This window comes from Phoenix dactylifera, chromosome 5 (assembly GCF_051530095.1).
Source record: "Phoenix dactylifera cultivar Ajwa chromosome 5, Ajwa_hap1_PhDact_Kaust_v1.1, whole genome shotgun sequence".
Lineage (NCBI taxonomy): Eukaryota > Viridiplantae > Streptophyta > Magnoliopsida > Arecales > Arecaceae > Phoenix > Phoenix dactylifera.
In genome coordinates, this window is record NC_143194.1 from 5,251,519 (window position 1) to 5,275,018 (window position 23,500).

A 23,500-nucleotide genomic window follows, 5' to 3' on the forward strand; every position below is an offset into this window, starting at 1 on the left:
AGGCAAACTTTGCATGTACATTCTTCAAGATGATTTTCTCACACCATCATCTTAGCAATATATATATTTGGTGGATAAAAAAAAACAGTTAAAACAATATAAGAATACGTTTTACTATGATTTAAACTTTAAAATTTATTAATTTTTAATTTTTATATATATTGATGTATCTGGATTAGGATTAATAAGCTAGATTCTTAATTTAAATGTATTAATTTATATTTTAATATAATAGTACTATGAAAATCGCCCATTTTATATCCACTTGATGCAAAAAATATATAATTTTTGATTTCTAAATATTTTTAATGGTATAGATTATGGTTAATAATGCAAATCTACAATTTGGATCTTTTATTAATAATTTTGGACTTAAAAAGAAATAGATTAGTTCTTCTTCTAGGTTTTTTTAATATATATATATATATATATATATATATATATATATATATATATATATATATATATATATGTTGTGGCTCAAATTTGGCCTGAGGGTGACCACGCCGGAGGAGTCGAGGAACTGCCGAAATATTGGGAAAGAAGGTGAGCCATCTTCCGTGCGACGGCGTACCTGCACAAAGCCTCACCGGTGAGGGCTCTCTGACGCTCCAGTTAGGATGGAGTTTAGTTGATCAAAAAAGTCCTTTAGGTATTACCTGATGGGGCTATTTATAGTCCCCGTAGAGGTGCCAAGGTGGCGGAGGTATGACCCATCTTCATCATGGGAGGAGATAGCTTTTAGCCAGATAGCGCGCAGTTAAAGTTTGCTTGAGGCACACGACATAGGCCGTTCTTGTGAACGGTAACGTTGGTAGATGTGGCAGGGCATAGCAGAGGAAGCAGGGCACGGTCCCTGATTGATATGTCGTGGTGTGGCCAGCAAGTAAAGTATGGTGCGATGAGGCTGCTGCAGGGCATGGTCGCAGCATGTGGACGACGAGATCGACCTTCTGAGGTCGGTTCAGTCTTCTGAGGTCGGTTCGGCTAGAATTGGATGACTTCATACCGAAAATAAGACGGTCCATTTTGCTCCCACATATATATATATATATATATATATATATATATATATATATATATATATATATATATATATATATATATATATATATATATATATACAGGTTGTCCTCTTCTCACCTACTATCGGTATACCGTCTTTCTTACCGAGCATCATGTTGGGTCCAAGAGGTGATGCTATTAGCCACTGAAGATTGTTTTGGGCGGCATCTGAACGGTTGATGTGATAGGTTTTTAGTGGTCCATGAATGTTTGATTTTTAGTAGTGAAATGAGGTCGAATCACCAATACTGTGTACCCATCCTCGTGGAAAATTGCTTAATATGTCACTTCTATAAAGGAAAAGAAAGGTACATTTCCTATTTCTCTAGAATTGTTCATGAATGGGCTTAGAATGGTGAATCAACCTAACTTGCTAAATGGTAAACTTGTGAAATCTATCCACGAGCGTAAGTAACTATCATGCAAAATTATATGCTTTAGGATCATTTAAAATGAGCCATTCATAATAAGAAATGGATTAAACAATTTTCTTTTACTTATGTCCAATGCCTAATTAAATATTGCCTTCAACTCAAGTTTAAATATATTCCACCTTTTAACCTGAATTCTAGAGTTGAGCATTGGTGAAGCTCCCCCAGTTCCACGGCTCTTCAGGATGTAAGCATCACATGTTTTATATTTTAATATGATATTGTAATAACCCCAAATTTTTTTTTTTTATATATAAAAAGGGATAGAATAGTTCTTTAAAATTGATATAAGGGGTAAAATTGGAAAGAATCAAAAGATAATGGCATAGTTGTAGATGCATTGAAGTGGTAAGGGTAAAATTGGAAGGAATCAAAAGTTAATGGCATAACGGTAGATATGTTGAAGTGTTAGGGGCAAAATAGGAATTTAATAATATTAAACAAAGGGTGAATAGTGTTTTGATGTGATTTAATTGGAGGGTTTGAGCTGGTGAAACCGAGAGAAAGAGGGAGGGGGTTCTCAGGCGTGAAACAGAGGAAAGAAAGAAAGAAAAAGAGAAGAAGAAGAAGAAGAAAGAAAAAGAGGAAGGGGATTCGAGGAGGAAAGAGATCCCGGTTGCACTTCCAGCTGAAGGGAAAAACGTAGATCTCCTTCCCCTCTACGCAAGGACCTCGATTTCCAAAAAGAAAAAGGTAAATATCCATCCCTATCTAGTCTTTTGATGACATTAGGCTATACAAAGGGTGGATATAGTCTAGAGGGGTCGGATAAGGGTTGTAGAGGCGGTTAAAAGAGGAAGAATCGGATTTTGACAAATTTTTCCGGCACTACGGAAAAACTGTGTCGAAGTCCCAACTTCGGCGAATTATTTAGGGGGTCAAACGGCCTCCGATGATGATGCATGTTATCTCTTTGGAATTCTCTATGAGTGTAGAATGTTAGGTAAAAATTTCATCAAATTTGGAGTCCTGAAAGTGGATCAAAACCGGGATGAAGTAACCCACTGTCAGTTCGGATTACTGTTCATCCGGGTGGAAAATAGGGGATTTCATGCTATAATAGATATTAAGCCCAGATTAAGCTAAGGGGACCTTGTACTCGTGCAAGGGAGTCCCTAATACACATAAATGATGAGTTAATTAATAGAAAAAGAAAAAGAGAAAGAAAAGGAAAGATTTAGGGACCGGGGGAGTTGAATTAATTAAAGTTCTCTATATTATAATTGGCACGTAGATTATAGCCCTTGATACAAAACTAAATGTATTGTAAATGCATGTTACAGTTGGGCAAGAAGCTAGGGAACAAGAGGAAGAAGTTTCCTACTGCCAGCTGTAGATTTTTGGAGGCATATCAGGGCTGTGCCAGATTGACAGGTGAGTGGGAGTCATGTACTTTGCACTATGAGCATCCTTAATTCATTTTCATGAATGTCGCCAAGTGTGAATTGATTCCACTTGAGCATATTGATTGATATTGTAGTAGATTCCTCTATAATCTTGATTCTCCATGCTTGATTATTCTGTACATGCATTTGAGGGAACATTGAGAGGAATTACGAGGGGTTGATGAGTAATCAAATTGATTCCGAATTGTGAAATGATTTCTTTTGTAAATTGATTTCATTTCCTCTATTTCAAAGATTTGTAGAGCCCATTTCAGTGGTATATTGAGTTGCATTGTACATCCTTGACCCCTCACTCCCAACTCTGATGTTAGTTTATGATTGGGTCGGAGTCGAGTGAGCGGTAGTCTTGATCATACTCCTTTTTAGTAGAGTATTGGGAGGGTGCATTATGGCATTTATGCATGGCTTGGCAGTATCTGCAGGACACCTATAGTCGATGGGGGTTGAACATCGGCCTTTGTGCACATAGTAGCCTTCTGGGTGGGCGGAGCCCAGTCCCTTCCTAGGGGGGACACGGCCCTAGGCGTAGGATCGGCCGGTCCTACGACTTATATTCTGCTTGCCGCCGGGCATAGTAAGACCCCGCGAGGTGCAGTATGGCTTTCCGCGGATGTAGAATTCCCGCGAGGTGCCGTTTAGTATGTAGATGTGAGATGGATTTCTGTTCTGGATACTGGCCAGCATTTATATGATCAGTGTGGTGTCTTATCCTCCATATGCATGTGACAGTAGGGAGTTGTTGCTGGTTCGCCTGGGGCGTAAAACCCACCTCCCGATAGCTGTCTAGCATTTATGTTATCGGTATGGTGTCTTATCCTGCATATGCATGTGACAGTAGGGAGTTGTTGCTGGTTCGCCTGGGGCGTAAAACCCACCTTCCGACAGCTGTCTAGTGATGATTTACATATTGGTGTGGTGTCATATTCGATGTATGCATATGGCAGTAAGGAGTTGTTGCTGGTTCGCCTGGGGCGTAAAACCCACCTCCCGATAGCTGTCTTGTTGATGATTCAGCCTATTGACACCTGATTTATATGATTCAGTACTATGACCTGTTGAGCATATTCATGAGTAGCATATATGTTGACTTGATTATTCCATATATGCTTCAGATGAGTTGATATTGATTGTGGTGATATTGATGACTTACTCCATATTCTCTATGTTGAGATCATGTTCATCTTATTATTGATCTTGAGATTTCACCTCGAGCCATGATTATATCTGGTCTCATGTGCATAGTACTCTCTACTCCACTCACTGAGTATTTATATACTCACTCCCCAGTTTTGTGTTTTTGATTGCAGGAAAGGTATTGTATAGAGAGGAGCAGGATTAGTGGTTGCCTGCTAGCTGTGCCGCTCCATAGTATAGTATAGTATAATGTAGATAGAGGTTTATCCCCTTTTGGTGTATTATAAACCTTCTATTATATATAGTGCATAGTTACAGTCATAGATCCTGTTGTGGATATGGGTTTGACCATGGATGGATTGGGAAGCAGGTATATATATGTGTGCAGATCAGTTGTGTGCCTGTGATAATGTATTGCTATATATTGTCCAGGTTTATATGTGACAGATTATGTGATTGCTGCTCTGACAGGTAGTGTGTTGTATGTATTGAGATAATCCTGACAGGTCACTATAGGAAAAGTGATCATTTTGTGCATGCATCATGCCAAATTTTTCAAGATTTATTGATGATTGATAGGTAGTAGGGTTCTACGCGGTGGCTGGTGGCCTTATGCCTACCCGCACCCTAGGACCGTCGCGGCGGCCCGCCGGGAACGGGGCGGGGGTCGTGACAGATATGATTAAGGCTAGCCTAATATTACAATCCAGAATCTCACCAAAAAGACCAGTGAGAAAGTGTTTTTAAATTCCTTGCCCTTGTATAAACACCCAAGATCTACCCACTATATAGTCAATATGGAACTACATGCATACCAGCGCAAGTCCTCATATAATGTAAGGACGATATGGGCATGTATTTAGTCCCATGTCGGCTACACATTGGGCAGACTTTGGGTATTTATACAGGGCTAAGGAATCCTATAGCACTTTCTTGTTGGTGTTTTTGGGTGAGATACCTTCTGGCTAGTCTTTTTTGGGTAAGGTCCTAAATTGTTACAAATAATATTAGAGCTTGGGTTTATGAACACTAAGGATCGTGACAGAAAAAATCCAATCCATGGCCCATGTGGACTAGTCGCCGCCGGTCGTCTATTGGCCGGTCGTGAGTCTTCTGACTCCAAGCACCACCACACTATCCTTTTCCTCTCCTTTCTTCTACCTTGGCTAGAAAGAGATTTTGTTCTCTCTTCCTCTCTCCTTTCTCTCTTCTCCATATGCTCTCTCTTATTTCTCTCTCCAATGGACTTTCTCTGTACTCTCTATAGAGATGATAGATCCAGTAAAATACTCTTCTTAGTGATTTTTGAATCAACTTTGGTGAATGGCCCTGATTCATGGTCGTCGAGCGGCGCGCCAGTCCCACCTTGGCCCTTCATGGACATTGCTATAATTGGTCATCCCTTATCTCTGTTGAACCATCTGTACCCTAGTCCGAGCATGGTTCGATGAAATCACCTTGATCGGACCGACCTGGATGTCAGACACCTCTACTTCGTCATTCCTATGAGAATGTTAGAATTTAGAAGTTTGATTTTTAAAATAATTATAATAAAATTTTAAGAAAATATAATTTTCGAATATTGGGCTCTGAGAGAGATTTTTATGATTAATTTGATCTATTAGTTGGATTGCATTTGCAAGATAAGTAATATAATTCTTTTTCTAAATTTACTGGCAAACTATAAATATTTTCTAAATCAAATTATTCTCGATTTTTGAATTTGATGCATGGTGTTTTATTATTATATATACCTCTTCCTACAATAGTATAGAATTCTTGATGGAACGTATTGGTTTTGATATGAATTATATTTGACTAATTTTGATATTACATCTTATGATGTGGAACACAAAGTATGTTTTGAGAAAAAGAGTTTTGAATCAAAATAGATTTGGACTCCCTTATCAATTTGTAACTTATCTTGTCGACCACTTGCAAGCATTAAACATCTCTCATGCATAACCTAAATTAGTTGCAATTTGCTAATGCAACGAAATCAAAGCTAGATATTCCCAACTTGCTAACTACAAAAGGTACAAATCAAGCATAAATCCCAGAGCATCTGATGGCAGAGCCTTCACTGTCCCAACCAATCTAATGGTACCACCCTCTCCATTGGATCAAAAACTAGTTAGTATAGCCCACAAAAATTGATGGCAGCCCCAGCATCATTAAATCTTATCAATAACGGTTTTCATACCATTTGATCATATTCGATAGCACTCTGTCCACTATTTGATCAAGGAGGCCATGTACACTTAATTGATGCTATGATGAACTGCAAGGATTAATAGGTTGGGCAACATAACATAAATAGGACCATTAGATTTATTTTGCAATGGATGTGACATGCATCACTAGATACACTTGAATGAAAGGGTGACTAAGGTATAAAACATCAACACCATACAAGTTTGCCACATGGCGGCATGTTACAGGATTCAAATAGCAGTGATCACACCCATGCAAGCTTAAGCCACATTTGCAAAGTTAGGAATAAACAAGAAAAAATGGTAAATGGTAAGAAATTTTCCTTAATAAAGCTTTTTTTTGGTGGTAAACTTCCTTGATAAAGCTTTACTTAATTAGGTTTTATTTCATTTTGTTGTAAGGAACTAAGCAGCTTATGCATATTGGCTATATGGCTATAATTTGCTTGTTTCCATGTCAATATAAGACATTAAGTAAGAGATTGGTGGTTTTTATGAAAAGAGGCAAATTATCTCAAGTATCTATTGATATGAGATAATTTGTAATACAAGGGGCAATGCCATAAGATGCTTATCTATTGATATGAATGTGTTCCCCTTCTATTCCTTGCATCCTATTATCTCAAGTATCCAAGCATGCTTGATGCAACAACACTATAATGGACTTGCATTGGCCTGCAGATCGTCATCATTACTGTGGTATGAGGGCCCTGATGAGTAAACTAATGACATGCAGGGAATGAGAAGGGGAACACACCTCTAAAAACAATCCACATTCAAAATTATATACTGAGTAGGTTGCGTGGGCTCCAACTTGATCTTCAATGTAAGATAGAGTCATCATATCCTGATCAATAGAATGTATGTTTATTTTGTCTTTTAATTTTATTTATTTTCTTTTTTTGGTAAGGAAACACTTTATTAAGATCCCAAATAATATTAGTAGTGTAGCGAAACTATGTTACTTTAGCATTACTTATGCTCATAGACAAGTAAAGAAATTACTAAAGTTCTAAAAAAAAGATTTTTTTTTGGGTCTATAAGAATTACATGAATACCTTCATAAAATTATATGTATACCCTTAAAATCTTTTTGCTAATCTACCCATTATTGAGATGAAATTGGAAACGAAATGGGTTGCACAGGATCAGTTCACAAAACTGCCTGTGCACCCATAACCATATTGTGATTGCTAGCTCAAGGATATGCATTATTTAGGGAAGCCTAGAGGAAGATGCTAGGATATCTCTTAGATCAATTCCAACAACAAAAGCAATCACCTAACTATCATCTTTTTCTCTTAGTTTATTTAAGGAGTAGCTTAATTCTTGTAGTGCTCTCAGCTCTCTATAGATTAGGAGGAGCCTATCCTCAATTGAACAAGCGATAACCATTTATGCTATTTGATTAGTAAGGAGTAATGGAGGTGCTAGTTTAATTTTTTTGTTTTATATTATCTTAGAAGTAGTTGTAACTTAATCTCTCTATTTGTTTGGGAATGTGCCTCCAAATATATCCATCGTTGCTTGCCTTTCAGCCAATCCTTGCTTGCCATCCGAGCTATTAGACTACCTCTTGTGCATTATGTGAGCGGGCTTTGACCTTGTTAAGGGAGCACTAGCCTCCTGCGCAAAATAGAGGGTCAACAACAACACTTACATGTGAGCCCTAGCACGTGGAAACTTCTTTTTGGAACCTAGATTTTTGGATTATCTATAAGTGCTAGTAAATCTCTCAAAGTGATGTAATTCAATCCCCAAAACTCTAGACTTAGAATGGTGCTCAGCATACGGCATAGAAACCACCTAGTCTTTCCCTATTAGGCATAATTATGCATGGTTCCATCAAAAATTAAGTTTTTCTTATTTTATGACGGTGAAGCATGCGAGTGATGATAAGTTAAATTAATTCACACCTTAAAGAATTCTATGCCCAACCAAACTCAACTCTCTATTTCTATCAAAATATTTGATATAGAAAACTTCATAAACTACTGTACTTATTGAAATTATGACATTGTTTGTCGTATTTTTGGTTCCTCATAATTTGAACAACTTATTTATGAAGCCGATGATTGGAGGTCCATGTTCAATGAAATCATATCAAAACTAACATATTCGTCACACTCCATAGTTCTAGGCTTTCACAAAACCTAATCTAATATCCGGCAACAACTATAACTCCGGGAGGAGAGGGATGTCAAGGGATTGTTCAGACCTCAGGTAGCAGAACAAGACACTGTGGAAGCAGCAGCTCTGAAGAAGATGAAGATGAGGAAGAGAGAGACGAAGGCAAAGTACTGGCAATCGATGATTGGAGGTCCATGTTCAATGAAATCATACCAAAACTAACGTATTCGTCACACTCCATAGTTCTAGGTTTTATGGCTTTCACAAAACCTAATCTGATATCCGGCAACAACAGATTTTATAACTACCATGTAGAAACATTTTAAGAAAAGAAACTATTTATCTATTTAAGAAGTTAACAATTAGAGGTCCATATTTAATGAAATCACACCATTGAAACAATATATTTTCTGCACCTATGCCTTTAGTTTTTTCCGAATTGTAGTCCAATTTTTATCAATAAATTTTACAATCACATGTATGAATATATCAAGAAAAGGTACAACTTGTGAAGCTAATGAATGGACGTTCACATTCAATGAAACCATGCTAAAGAAAGTAGCTAATGATTGGATATTCGAATTTAACGAAGCCATGCCAAAGAACGATATGTTGGCTGAACTCAATGATTCTAAACTTTCACAAATTCCAATCCAACATTCGCTAATACATCCCATAAACCATAAATACGAGAAAATCTCAGTAAAATTAAAAATCTTCTATTTAAATAATCAACTAAATTTTCACCGTATAATATTTTCTAGCTAGCAAGCCCTAGCATATCAAAACCTACCTAAACTTTTGCTCTCGCGAAAATACTAGCAAATCTTATATATTCACTCTTTCTTATTTACTTTTCAAACCTCACTTAATTATATTTATTTATAAATTATTTTTTATTTTAAAAATTAAAGTGATATCAATTCTCACCTATGCAGTCCTAAGTGATCCAGTGAAGTGGAGCCAGCCCATGGTAAAAGTGGCCCATCCATCGTGGTGGTTACGCAAGCCTACAAAATCACACTCCACTGAATGCCGTCCGGGTGGAGGGGATTCACTGCTTCTCGTCCCCCGAGCCGCCCTCCCCATGCCACCCCCGTTCGCGTCCCCCGGTTTGGGCGTTTAATCCCTTCCCCTTTTGCCACACGATTTTTTCGCGTCTCTCCTCCCCTTATACACCACCTGTGCCCCGTCCATTCGCATCCGTCACAGGTGAAGTATTAGCGCCCGAGCAGCGAGAGAGAGAGAGAGAGAGAGAGAGAGAGATCGAGGCCCATAGGAATCCTTCGGTGATCGACCCCATTTCTCTCTTTCTTCCGATTTTCTGATGTGAGCCCTCCCTGAATCGCTACTTTTTCTCCTTTTTTTTCCCAAGAATTTTCTGGTTTTTTTGGTTTTCTTTGTGGTGTTTGGATCGATGGGTTTGCTTTTTTTTTTTTTTTTTTTAATAGTGGAAGGGGTTGTTTTGGTGGTGGATTAAAATTCTTTCGCTAGTTTATGGATTCTAGATTTCTTCGTTTTATTTGAGTTTATTCGGTGGATTTTGATGGATATTCGATTAGTTTCGCAGTTTTAGGTTTTATTGCATGCCTTGTGCTGTCAAATTGGCCTTCTCTTTTTTTTTTTGGGGGGGGGGGGGGAACCTTGTTAAAGGATTTGGAATCTGTGGGCAGAAACCGAGTTGAAGGAGCTGGCAAAATGGAGTAGATTAGTGAAAGGCCCATTTGGCATCGCTTTTGTTTTCTGTTTTTTTGTTTCTAAAAACCCAAGCAGAAAAGTGAACTAGATTGAGCAACTTGTATGAGGAAACCCTTCTGTCTTTTAAAATTTCTTGCAAAATTTTTAGAGCTTTTTGTAGCATGGTTTTCAAAAAGTATTTTACGCAAATACTGTTTTCGACATCAATATTTGTGGGGGTATTTCACTAATTTGTAGAGAAGAAAGCACAAAAAACAAGAGCTATACCTAACGAGCCCTTACGTTTTTTTTTGCTTGGTTGCATGTTTTTGAATTATTCTTTTGCTGTTTTGTCTATTAAATTTGCTTCCTTTTGTTTTGCCCTTTTTTCGAACGGTTTGATTTTCATCCATTATTCATGAAATCACTCCCTTTCTCGGCGAACTTTGTTCTGCAATCCCAAACCCAGTTTTAAGAAACTCATATACTCCTTTTGGGGCTTACTTTGCCTTCTTGTTTGTAGAGTATATTTTTATATATCTTTGCTGATACTTAATTTTGCCATATCCATGCATGCTTTTGGAGTTTCTTTTCATCCTTTTCTCGTGCTATTTTGTCCAGTTTAATTGAATATCAAGGAATCCTATTTTAATTTCACATTGTTTATGTTTCTATGTTATCGAGTGTTTGTATAATGATTGCTACTCTACCAAATTCTTGTTAAAGGATTTTTTATCGAGACAATTGCGAAAACACAAGAATGAATCAAAACTATCCTAATTTTAGAAATCTATTTTGAGGTTTTCTAGTTGAACTCAAATAAACCATTAACTTAATAGGAAAGACAATGCAACTATTTGTATTTTGTCTTAGGAAAATAATAATGTTTGCTAGTGCTTGTGAGACTCAATGGGCTGGTTTGCTATTGGCAGGATTATTGAATCTGCTGCTCTCAAGGGGAAGATGGTGGGAGGTCTCTAAATTCCTGTTCTATACTAGGGACTTTCCTTTCTTTTGTTGCTTTCTTGCCAAGCCATCTATCAATGGCGTCACCCAGTGAACCCTGTGGTTCTGCTTTGAAGCGCAAGCTAGCTGAAAGTTCTGGATTAAGAGATAGTAAGATTCCCCGTGTCGGGGTAGAACATGGACCATCCTCCCGTTCTAGTGTCTGTAGCTGCCACTGCTGTCGCATGCAGCCCAACCTTACTGAGACTTGCTTCAACTATCTCAACAGTGGCTTGCCGCGCCGTGTGATGTTCTACAACCGGGGCGACTGGTCTGACTTTCCAGAACCAGTGAAACAGTCTCTTATAGAAGGGTTCCGGGATGATAAGTCATGCGTAATGGTCATGGTGAATGGCCAGTCTCTTCTTGTTGATTTTGTGTCAATGGTCCTGGTCAACTTGAGAACTAGGAAACAGTGCTCTGTGGCATGGATTGATGATTCTGACAAGTGCTTCTTTCCTTCCCTTTTTTTTGATGATATGGGTGAAGAATTCCCTGAGTTGGGTTCTGGCATCAGGAACAGCAGTTTCCACAGACCAATGCTGGCAAGGGCGTTATGTCCTCCAGCTGAGGTGGTAAAGCGTGTTGTTATGGAAAATGCAGCTTCTGTTTCACAGCAGCCTTTAACTGCAGAGACATTACGCTTAAAGATTGAAAACGTGGAAAGGGACAGTGAAAGCTTTCTTTTTGTACAAAACCTTTTTCTCTCAGGAATGGGTCCTTTTGCTATACCCCAAAACATATTGCAGATTCACCGCTATGCCCCAAAGGATCTTCCCACACAGATTAGATGTGAGGCCTTTGAGAGACAGATACGGTCTACTAGAGTGCAGCGTGGGGATGCAAATGTACGTTATGGATGGTTTGGTTCAAAGAAGATAGAGATAGCTGAAATTCTGATTCGTGGTTTTGGCATGGGCGGGAAGCCTACTGAGGGAGTTTTAGGCACTGGTGTTTATCTCACACCAGATAACCGTGCCTTTGCCAGGTGCCTAGTATAGTTTTGACATGTTTTTTATTTAATACCTATAGCACTTGCCTTTTCTGTTCAAACATTTCCAGTTAGTTCATGTTGCTTTGATTATATATTTCATCTTCAGTTGTGTGAGCAGAGCAGATGTTACTTTCCATAGTTGAGAAGTATAGAGGAATAAACAAGTTCTGGCCTGCACACTTATATTATTTAACCTTGTGAAAAACCTGCAGTGTTAATCTTTGTGATGTTGACGAAAAAGGTGTACAGTGCATGCTGTTATGCCGAGCAATCCTGGGAAATATGGAGCGAGTCCAGCCTGGGTCCAGACAGTGCTTTCCCAGTAGTAGGGATAACGATTCGGGTGTAGATGATTGCCTGAGTCCAACATGTCATGTTTTGTGGTCTACCCACTTGGGCAGTTATATTCATCCAGAGTATGTTGTTAGTTTCAAGCTGTCCCCAAACATCCGAGGTAATTAGAACTAAGAGGGCTGATATAGTCATCTATGCTGTTGAGTCATATAGAGATTGACAGACAATTTGGTTCCTTTAAATATTTCTTTCTTAGAGTACTTATTTGGACTGAAGGATGTACGGTTCCAAGTTGCAGCAACAAAAGTTGTACAAGACTTTTCCTCTCTTCATCCTGTGAGTCAACCTATCCTTCTTTTTGCATCGTTGTACCTTTAGAATCATTCTGCTTGTTCTGTGTTTATTTGCTACATGAGATGCTTGTTCCGTGTTTATTTGCTACATGAGATGCTTGTTCCGCAACTGCAGCTGACAAATGGAAGTTTCCCTTACAGAGGCTGTGCTTTACATCTAAACTATACTTATTTGTTTTTTTTTCTTTCCTGCTGAAAAAAAGACTTTGGATTTGTCATATAGGTAATATTATTCTTATTTTTACTTAATCTTTTTGTTCAGATAAGATGTGAGCCAACAAGGGGCCCAACCTCACCATGGATACCCTTTACTGTGCTGTTTGCTGAAATACAAAATCATGTATCTCCATTAGCAAAGGAGTTGCTGCTTCGCCATTATGAAGAGTTGAAGGTATTGCTTGACAGAATTTAGGTGTTATAACTGACCAAGTATTTAGTCATTCAGTTTCCTTGTTCAGTTGGATTAACATGCTAGTTGGGCTATCTCTTAGAGTAAAGCAATAACTCGAGAAGAGTTAGTGAAGAAGATGAAAGCAATTGTTGGAGAACAGCTGCTGATGTGTACACTGACAAGACTTCAGCGCAGTGTAAGTTGTTTTTTTGATTTAACACAATCTTCAGAATTTGTAATTTAAAATAATCAGTGAGTGGAATACTTTGTTAATTGATGAAATCTGCATTTGGATTTTATTAGGAGTGTGCATGGTTCAGGTCGGGTTCGTTTAGAGGTATTCTTGAAAGTTGAAACCGAACTGATTTAAATCGGTTTTCTAAAATCGAAACTGAAACCAAGGCAATCGTCTACAAAAATCGGTTCAAACCAACCTGAGAAATCTGGTTTGGTTCGATTTATCGGGTTGAATAGGGCTGGGCCAAATGGGTTTCTTTCAAATGGGCTAGGGCCATTTAAAATACAAATTTCCTATGACTAGTTCAAAATGATGCTAGGTGGTGGAGCTGTCAAGTGCATTTTAGGCTAGGCCTCGTGCAAAGCAAAAATTGTTCACCCTGCACGAGCACCATCCGGTGATCGACTTTAGCATAGAGGAACAATTGCTATGGGATGGAGCAAGGTCTGTCATACCTGCAGTTGCCATATGTACAATAGCCATCGGAATGATTGGACACCAACCAGCCCCACCACAGCCATAGTCCCCATGAAATATCCAAAAAGAAACGGAAAATTAGAACATTAATCTCTAATAAGGACCAAATAACGCCGTTATGTTGCTATAGCATCATTGATCACAATATTGGCCATTAGTTAAATGCCCGTTGAGGTATCTACAAGCCCCTGGATCCATTACGATGCTAGTCTTAATATTCCTTTTTTAGTTAAGATTTCAATTCCATGAATTAAGGAATACAATTAATAAAAATAAATAAAGGTTAATCAGGTAAAGAGGTCGCACTCAGATTGGAGGGCTGGTGGAGCTGGATGAAGCAAGATCAAGGGCCTCCTCTTCTTTGTTGTCTTCCTCGTTCTGATCATTTCCTTTATCCTCCACCTTTTTTCTTTGTCGATCCCATCGGCATCCTCCACGTCTTCTCATCGTTGCTTGCCTTGTAGCGGAGCGGTGACGGCAACAGCTATGTTGGTGGTCAGGGAGGGGCTAGGAGCAAAGATGATGGGGGGAAGAAGTATGGTGGAGTGTGTGTGTCCATGGTTCCATGGATCTATGATTTTATGAGTAGAAGCTAGGGTTTTGAACTTTTAAGCCAAAGTTTGCAATTTCGGTACTGGACCTCGTATGATACCATCTTTTTACAGTGTTGGTATGTGGTACGTTACGAGAAGACGAGGCTACCAAATGTCGGTACGGTACGAGAATGCATGTTGGTTCGGTTCTGGTACCGATATGGTATGGTACAATACCGACCGGTACGGCGAACCTTGTTTTAATCTATTTTTGGAAGAAGAAGAGAAGAAGAGAGGAGAAGAGATCTCACCTGAGTTGCTGAGCAAGGGGTTGGAGGAGGGAGGCAAGAGAGAGTGGGCAGCTTTGGCACAGAGAGTGGTGAAGAGCAATTCGAGTGGCAGAGTGGGATGAGACATAGGAAAGCATGAAAAGAGGGCCGCTGCGGCTGCTGAATCCCTGAACCGGCCATCGAATCAGTGAACCCATAAGTGTATGTGTATAGATGGGTTGTTTTGATTTAAATTGGTTTTTTAAAACTTAAGCCAAAACCAAACCGATTTTTCTGGTTCGAAAATTTTTCAAACTGAAATCAGGCTGGATATGAAAAAATGTGACCCAAACTGAATCGAAATAGCCGGTTCGGGTCAGTTTTGTGGTTTGGTTGGTTTTCTTGCACACCACTAATTTCTATAGCATCAGACTTTTGCTTTTTTGTTTTTCAAAACAGCAACTCATACACAGGCTTAAGCATTTGGTTGCATGACAAAAAATACTGAGCATAAGCTTTCTGAGAATTGGTATTCTGTCTGTTGAGGTGGAATTACAATTTTCATGTCCTAGACTTTGTTCTCACTATTCGGTTCCTTGTTCCATGCTTATCTACCTCTAGTATTATAAATGAACAAATCTCTGATTATCTCTAGTATTATAATGTCAAGGCTTGGGGGTTGGTCTCCACCCGATGTTGGACTCTGCTGTCTTTTTTCCCTCCCCCTCATTCCATCTTTCTGCCCATCTTTTCTCCATTTCTAGGCCTACATGAAATTATTTTCAAGCAGAAAATCTCTAAAATTGGCTGCTTGGGAAGGTTTTTAAAGACAGAGATCTCGGTTATCTTGGCAGGTGTTGAGATTGAGATGAACCAAGATTTTGGTTTATATTGGCCAATATGGAAAGCGGTCAATTTTCAAAGAAACCTAGGTCTTCCAAGATCCCGGCTGATATTTTAGGACCGAGATATCGAAATCTTGTCCAATATGGTAAATCCAAAATCTACAACTCTATAAAGCTACTAATTTTGAAATTTATTCTTTGTAAAACTATATAAAAAGGGTAACAAGGTGCTTAAAAAAATATCGGCCAATATGTTTATATTGCATTGGCTGATATTTCTCGATTTCTTGGTTTATATGGCCGAGATGTTTAGGCCTGAGATCTGTTCTATATCATATCAGAAGGTGCCGTACCAATACAAATGAAGATTGCGGTTGAATCTTGGCCAAGATGAGAACTTTGGTGCCTGGCTGATTTTATTGGCTTTGAACTCTAGGTCTCATCTGATACTTTAGGTAAATATAGAAACTTCATCTGGATATGTTTTGGGTTGAACTACGACTCCAAACTTCTCTAGTCTTTATCCTTAATTTATTGTTAGCATTAAGTCTTTTTTCGGATTACAACATAAAGTTTAGACTTTTGCCAGTCACCTGAATTGCACATGCTATACTCTAGAAATATCATAATGGTAAAATCCTCTTAATATCAATATTATATTGTTAGTTTTCAAGACCAGCTTTATAGTAAATTTGAGTGACAGTTCCATGCTTCTGAACCTACCTTTTATATTTCTTATCTGCAAAGCTATTGATCAAGATCATCCATTTTCATGGTTATTACTTGAAGTTGTTAGGCACGTACGGGGAAACTTGAGTGATTCTATATTTATTGTGTCTACCCGATGGATCCACGTTTGTTGTGGTTCCAGCACACTGACCACTGCTACATTCTTATATTTTGGCATTTGAAAAATTGCACTCTTGGCATACAAATATCATTTATGACTCATGAACTTTTTTGATGATAAATTAGTTAGCCTTTATTTGTCAGGTCGAACAAACTTGGTTTTTGAGCTATCCCACTTTATTTGTAAGTTGATTTGTTTAATTTTCTTAATTAAGCTATTTTTTTTTAGTACGACAGTCAAATCATGTTGTTGTTTGATATGATTTTTGTACAATATTCAAGAAGTAGGTTGTCGAATTTGTTATAACTCAATTCTTTTAGGGTTTTTTTTTTCGTTGCAATTTTCAGTTTTTAGTTTGATGGTTGGATGAGATTAAATCATCTAATGGACAATGGGAAGCTAACTTAGGCCCCGTTTGGGGGAGCTTTTAAAGGGCCACAAAGTACTTTCTGGCCATCTAAAAGCACTTTTAGATAAAATAGGGATGTTTGGTAACATTTTTCGGAAGCTGTTTTAGCTTTCTTAGAAAGCTAAAATTGCTTTTTCGGATCCGATAAAGCACTTTTAGGAATTGTTGGAAAAGCTGTTTTGAGTTATAATTTTTGTTCTTTTTGAACTAAACTACCCATAATAAAATAGAATAATTACACAAAATGTCCTCTTATATTATAATACATTAATATGTTATGTTAAATAATTTAATATTATGTTATATTATACCACAGTCATCGAGAGGATGAAAAATTAATTTAAGCTTATAATTATAATATTTTATACTTTTATTATTGTATTATGCTATAAATATAATATTATATTACATTATATCATAATACATTGATATGTTATGTTAAATAACTTAATATTATATTAAATTATTATGCTATAGTATACAATATTATATTACTATATTATAATGATATTATATTACATTACATTTATATTATACTATATCATATATTTATGTATTAATACATATTATATTTTATTATGCTATGTTGTATAATACTATGCAACGTTCTTTATGGTCATTTTGTCATACTAAAAGTACTTTCTCAGTTTGTTTACAAACGCATGTTAAAGTGCCGCAGCACTTTAAAAATGTAGTTATCGAACAACAAACAACTTTTTATAAAAGCTTTATTTTAAAAAGCTCTACTTCCAAAAATTCCACTGCCAACAGCTCCTCCAAACAAGGCCTTATTTTTTCATCCATAACCAAAGATTTATAATAGCTTCACTTAGTAAAAGAAGAAAGGTTGGTGGAGACGGTCAATAATTCTGGGCCTCACCTCTTAAGAAAGGAAAGAAAAGGCTATTGGAAGTCTTAAGAATGGAGGAGGAGGGGTTGCTTGGAAGAATCAGCAGATTCTGTGGTGGAACTTTTAGAGGGAGAAATATGGCTGCTAGAAAGAGTTTGCTGTTTGTGATAGCAGAAATGCTATATCAAATATCTTTTTCCCTTTTAAAAATTTTCACCTCCATCCCAAGGTTGGGTGTTAGAATGACCCTTCCAATCATTGCGAACTTGATTTACTGCATTGTTTCTGTTACTTTTAAATTTTAGACTTTTTTTTTAATGGAAAAATAACGGACTGTCAAAGGAACACAACTTCCAATGTGTTTATACCGTCAACTTTGTAGTAGACCTAGCGTCATGGGGAAGGACTCGACCGACAGTTTTATATTTCTTTTTCAGCTAGCATTTCACCGTTATATTCAAAATATTAGAATTAGCATGTGACACCCTCTTATAGTCTTCCATACATTTTGCAACTTACAATTTCTTGTTATCATCTGTTGTAACTTTATTTGTAATTATGTATGACATCAAGAATTTACTTGGGAAAAAAGGAAAGTTCTCAAGCATATTACACCAATTTTTAATTTTTTAATCATGATTCTTATGTATTTTGGAATTCTATGTCTTGCAATTTAACTAAAATTACTTTTTCTATTTTTTGATTCTTGGCAACTTTTTGAATATCTATCATGCATTTTAACTAAAACTCGAAAACGGCATTTGTTTGGGCTTAAACTTTATTTGATAGCTTCACATCTTAGAAGCTCCTATGTGGAAGCTGGTCTATTTTTATATTTGATTGTCATGTTGTTTCTTTTTGACTTTAAGCTTCATTTTGTTTTTTGTGCTTAATATAATAACTTTACTTGATGGCTACTGATCTTAAAAGCTTCTATTTGAAACATTTTACTTTTTAATATTTCTATGTTGATCTATATGTTGATTTTGTTTCTAACATTGAGCTTTCACAACCTACTTATCAAAATCTTTTTTAGCTTGCTTACAATAGTTGAGGCGTAGAAACTACTTATTATCTATGGTAAGGTTTGCTGAACTGGTATCGAGGCTCATATTGGCCAGTGACCGAGCCTTGCTATTCTCAAGTGTATTGAAACAAGGAGAGGGAAGGGGAGAGACTTTTGAGTTTTGAGATTAGAGAGAGAGAGAGAGAGAGAGAGAGAGAGAGAGAGAGAGAGAGAGAGAAGGGGGGAGACTTACCAACGATGGTTGGCATCGAAGAGTAGGGAGCGAGCGACATCTGGCAGCATCAGTGCCATCGAAGGCAGAGTCCGGGGAGTGAGCAAAAAGAGAGACCTCGAAGGCTCTCAAAGCAGGGAGGATTTCATATATAAACCAACCCTAGCGACTGAACTTTCCTAGGTTCGTGTTGGTACAATTTAGTACGGGCCGAATTGCCCGGTTTGCGTCGGTTCTATGATCACTGATTTAGTGTTTTGTTTCTATTTGTAGAGTCTCATTATTTGAAAGGAGTTTTAGAGAAAAAGGTTTGGATTCTATGTGTTATTTCTTTGAATGAGGATTTAAGTACCAGTGCATAGTTTTCAGTTTCTTTAAAGTATTGATACCAAATATACCCTGATCCCCCACCTTGTATGTCACCTCTGTTTTTCTGTCGATACTAAGAGGTGTATAGTTCATCAATCGTACTGATATGTTATTGGGATGGGTACCGGTACTGATACTTCAACCCTTGGCTTCAAATATATTGACTTCATAGTTTCTTTTGGAAATTGGCAGGTTTCTTTTACTTGCTGATGTGTTTAGATGCTTTTAATTTGTTCTCTGGTTTGGCTTTTTGGGCTTATAATATGTGGCAAGAAGATGGATATATGCTCCTTACATCAGAACCATGGTTTGCCGTACCAGTCCGAATCGGACGGTATAGAGTATACCGTACCATACCAGTTCAGTACCGGTACTCGGTACGGGTGGCGCATCGACACTCGGTATGCCAAAAGGACTCTGTACCATGCCGTACCGACACAGTGCTAGTGTGGCACTGGTATGGGGTCCGGTACTGAGATGGTGAACCTTGATTAGATCTCACCTTCTTTCCTTTTCATAATGTTTTTTCTAGTTGCGCTCTTTAAATGCAGTGATTTCTATCTGTCTGGGCTAGCTAGTCTTTCAGAGTCCATTATGGACTCCTTTTTGCCCAAGTTTCTTTGGTTAGGAAGTTGGTTCCAAACACGAAAGTGTTGGTGTGTTGAGAGCTAATTGTAAAATACTTGAAATTTCTATTTTATCATGTGTTGATGTATGTTTATAAATAGTATGAGGCTCGACGATTTTTAGGGACATATTGGCAGCCTGCTCTTATCGTCCATCTCTGTCTGTCTGGCTGCTTCTCACTCTCTCACACACACCCTCTCTCATAGTAATTGTGAAATTCTCAACAATTTGTAGAAGGTGTTATGTTTTTCATCTTATGCTCAAATGAGAGTAAATCGATTTAAGTTCAATAACAGAAAACCTTTTATGGTTTTCGCCTTAATATTCATAGAAGATCCAGTTGAACCTGATGTAACTTTTGTCCCGTACTTCTGAAAAGAGGATTGGATTACTGACATAACTTCTCTTCAGTTCATTTTGCTTGTTATACGACCATTTTCCCTTTGAAGTTATTAGCTATTTTAAATATGGATTCTCATTAACTTGCTAACACACCTGTTGATGTTTCAGTTAGACACGTATTACCAAAATATGATGATTCTATCAAAGGTATTCAGAGCATCCACCGCTTATGTGCTCATCATATGACAACTTAAACAATGTGGTGCATAACATAGTGATATGGCTGATATGACATAATGAAAGCGATAAAACTTCATCATAAAATAATAAAATTCAAGATATGGAGGGCTCACAGATCTTCACTCAAGTTAAAAAAACTGATGTGGCACTTGTGTATTCTTTTACTTTTTCCATCACTTGTGCATCCCTCGACCTCCTTAACCATGTGGGAAATGTAGTCTGGGGCCTTTCGCCTGTCATTTTTCCTCATGTACGTCTCTTGCTTTTCTGCCTTTTTTTGTTGTATTGTCTTCTCTTCCCTTTTCTTTACCTATGTGATTCACATTATCAATCTTGCTCCATATCCTTTTTCTATGCCTTAATTGCCCTTGAAAACATTGAGCACTGTAAAAGTCTTTGAGGCTGAAAATTGCACAGATTTGTCAATTTGATTGAAACATAAATGCTGGCTATACACCCTTATATTATTTTTTCATACTACTGCTCTTCAGAGCTTGGTGGTTGGGTATTTGAGCCCAGTAATAGTGTTTTCTAAGTAGCAACGATCTCTTTTGAATTTCATTTGTCTTTTGTAGCATTATCTTTTGTTTTCCTACCCATCTTACTTCAGCTTGTACATATATTGCACTTACATTTCAAATGCGAACTTGTTAAGACATTTCTTGTTATCTCTATGCTTACCTTAGCGCTTATGCTGTATTGCCCCCTAGTTCATATTGTCATCTTATTATCTGGCTGTAGCTTTTTTCCTATTCTTTGAATAATTTTTAGTTAATATATGGTTTAAGTTCTTAAGTTAGAATTTTACTTGCTAGTATCCTGTAGCTTGGTTTGCTGAAGTTTTGGGACAGTCTTGCTAATCTGAAAATTTATATGTAATTTTTGATTGCAAAGTTCATTTTTAATGTTTGCAACGTGGCTCTTGGACCATAGGAATCATCTTATGGCATCAAAACTGCATAAGCTTTTGTCTTTTGAGCTATAAATGTTATATATTTCAATCAACAATGAGAGAACATGCTAATTTGATCATCGATGAAACCAATCAGGTTATAGTGACTCGTGTATTTAATTAAAATGCTTCTGAATTTTAATTGTAAGTCCTTCTATGACATTTTATACTATTTTATGCTTTTCAGCAAATCTCATGTGTTGACATTACCATGCTTAAGGCTATGGATATTGGAAAATAATATAGGTTCTACCAAGGTCTGCTGAACCGACTGGTACAGGTCGGTTCAGCCCGTACTAGACCGACTGGCACCGGTCCGATACGAAGGTGGAAATCGGTTTCGGCCCAATCTAGGTCGAAACCGGTTGGTACGGGGCTCGAACCGATGCGAACCGCTCGGTTCGCACCGATAGGGGGAGTGGGGGTGATTGATCATACTGTGATACGAAGATCTTCTTCCACAAGTCAGTTGATGCTTCGGATAAGGTGCACAATGCCTCATACATCCTCAGACTTATGGAGGAGGTGATTGATCAGATTGGAGAGGAGAATGCGTGCAGGTCGTCACTGATAATGGGCCGCAATATAAGTTGGCCGAGGAGATCTTGATGGAGCGGCGACCACAAATTTTTTGGACCCCATGTGTTGCACATTGCATCGACTTCATCCTGATGAACATTGAAAAAGCTCCGTAGGGTGCAACATATGGTGGAGATAGCCCAACGCATTACCAGGTATATTTATAGCCATACTTGGGTTCTTTCATTGATGAAAAAGTATACAGGGGAAGAGATTCTGAAACTAGGAGTCACACGGTTTGCTACGAACTACATTGCATTTGATAGCCTTATCGAGAAAAAAGGAGCCCTATGTCAGATGTTTGTCAGTCCCGAGTAGCAGAAAAGTAGATATGCCCAGGCTGGCACTGAAGGAAGTAGGATGGAAGACTTGGTAAGCAGGCAGTCATTTTGGCAGCGAGCCAATGCGATAGTCAAGGTTATCAAACTATTATATGAAGTGCTGCGGGCCGTGGATAGCGAGAGGTACCCCCAGATGGGCTTTTTGTATCACATGATGGAGAAGGCAAAGGTTTAGATCACGGAAGCAGATGTAGCCCATGCCCACGAGTACATCGACATCATTGAGCGGCTGTGAGGAGCCCAAATGGGTAGAAAATTACATCTAGCAAGTAAGCGATAATATTGATAATTATACTGATGGATATATTTGTATAATTATAGTAAGATGGTGTCGTCTATGTGCAACATACTACCTGAATCCCCAGTTCCAGTACGAGAGTGAAATTGGTATGGATGATAAACTTCTTGATGCTCTGCGTAATGTTATTTATAAGATGGAGCCTGATCCAGAAGTCGCCGCGTCATGTATAGAAGAGGTAACTATGATTTAGCAGCATATGTAAATATATCGGATCTTATATTATTAACATACTACAACAAGATTCTTTTTACAGACCAAATTATTTAGAGAGGGCAGCCAAAGCTTTGGACAGCGACTAGCTGTCGTGAGCAAGACAACTATGAATCCAGGTACAATACAAATCTGCAAGACATTTTTGCAGCTGAATTATCTTCAACTATGAGGCCATCATATATGTAAAATGTAATTATCTTCAATATTTTTGCAGTTTAATGGTAGATTTATTTTGGCGGATCCGCAAAAAATTATAAGCAGATAGCTATCCGGATTCTCTCCCAAACAATCTCCTCGAGTGGCTGTGAGCGCAACTGGTCCACCTTCGCCCTCATCCATAGCAAACAGAGGAACTGTTTGACACAAAAGCGCCACAACGACCTAGTTTATGTGCATTACGATGTGCAGTTGAGGCTAAAATGTATTCAGGAGGAAGTAGAGCTCAAGTATGCAGATCCCATCTATAGAAGATGATGATGATAATCCTATGCTCGACTGGCTTGCAGCCCAGCAGTAGGAGCCCGAGCTTGATGAGCCAGGATCGCCTCGACGACCAGCCAGCATCATAGCCACCGAGGCTATGGTCGGTCCACAGCAATGGGCTGAGCGCAACATTCCACGTACTCGTACAGTTGATAGGACGTGGCTAGAGGGGAGCCAGTCACCACATGACTGGTACGACGTTCTCGTTCAGAGAGATGATCCTCTCATGTGAGAACGAGGATACTCTAGTA

The 23,500-nt window shown here is 38.0% G+C and overlaps 1 protein-coding gene and 1 long non-coding RNA gene across 12 annotated transcripts in view; both read left to right on the top strand.

Annotated features, from left to right (window-relative positions):
* Positions 1-9,383: 9,383 nt before the first annotated feature.
* LOC103719254 (inactive poly [ADP-ribose] polymerase RCD1-like) overlaps positions 9,384-23,500 on the top strand; it is a 49,190-nt gene continuing 35,073 nt past the window's right edge. For 8 of the 11 annotated variants that reach the window (XR_015986922.1, XR_003387917.3, XR_015986920.1 and 5 more), the window contains exons 1-6: positions 9,421-9,708; positions 10,989-12,049; positions 12,268-12,509; positions 12,606-12,685; positions 12,965-13,093; positions 13,194-13,289. Coding sequence is in view for 7 of the 11 variants with exons in the window: in XM_039129363.2 (XP_038985291.1) it covers positions 11,100-12,049; positions 12,268-12,509; positions 12,606-12,685; positions 12,965-13,093; positions 13,194-13,289 (1,497 nt within the window). In the remaining 4 variants the exon portion in view is untranslated. Of the gene's footprint in view, positions 9,709-10,988; positions 12,050-12,267; positions 12,510-12,605; positions 12,686-12,964; positions 13,094-13,193; positions 13,290-23,500 lie in introns of all 11 variants that reach the window. The other 3 variants (XM_008808401.5, XM_026809306.3, XM_088721457.1) reach the window with 3 other exon arrangements.
* On the top strand, positions 22,591-23,112 carry LOC148703332 (uncharacterized). The gene is made up of 3 exons (XR_015986924.1): positions 22,591-22,728; positions 22,807-22,882; positions 22,981-23,112. It is a non-coding gene; the product is annotated as an uncharacterized LOC148703332 (long non-coding RNA).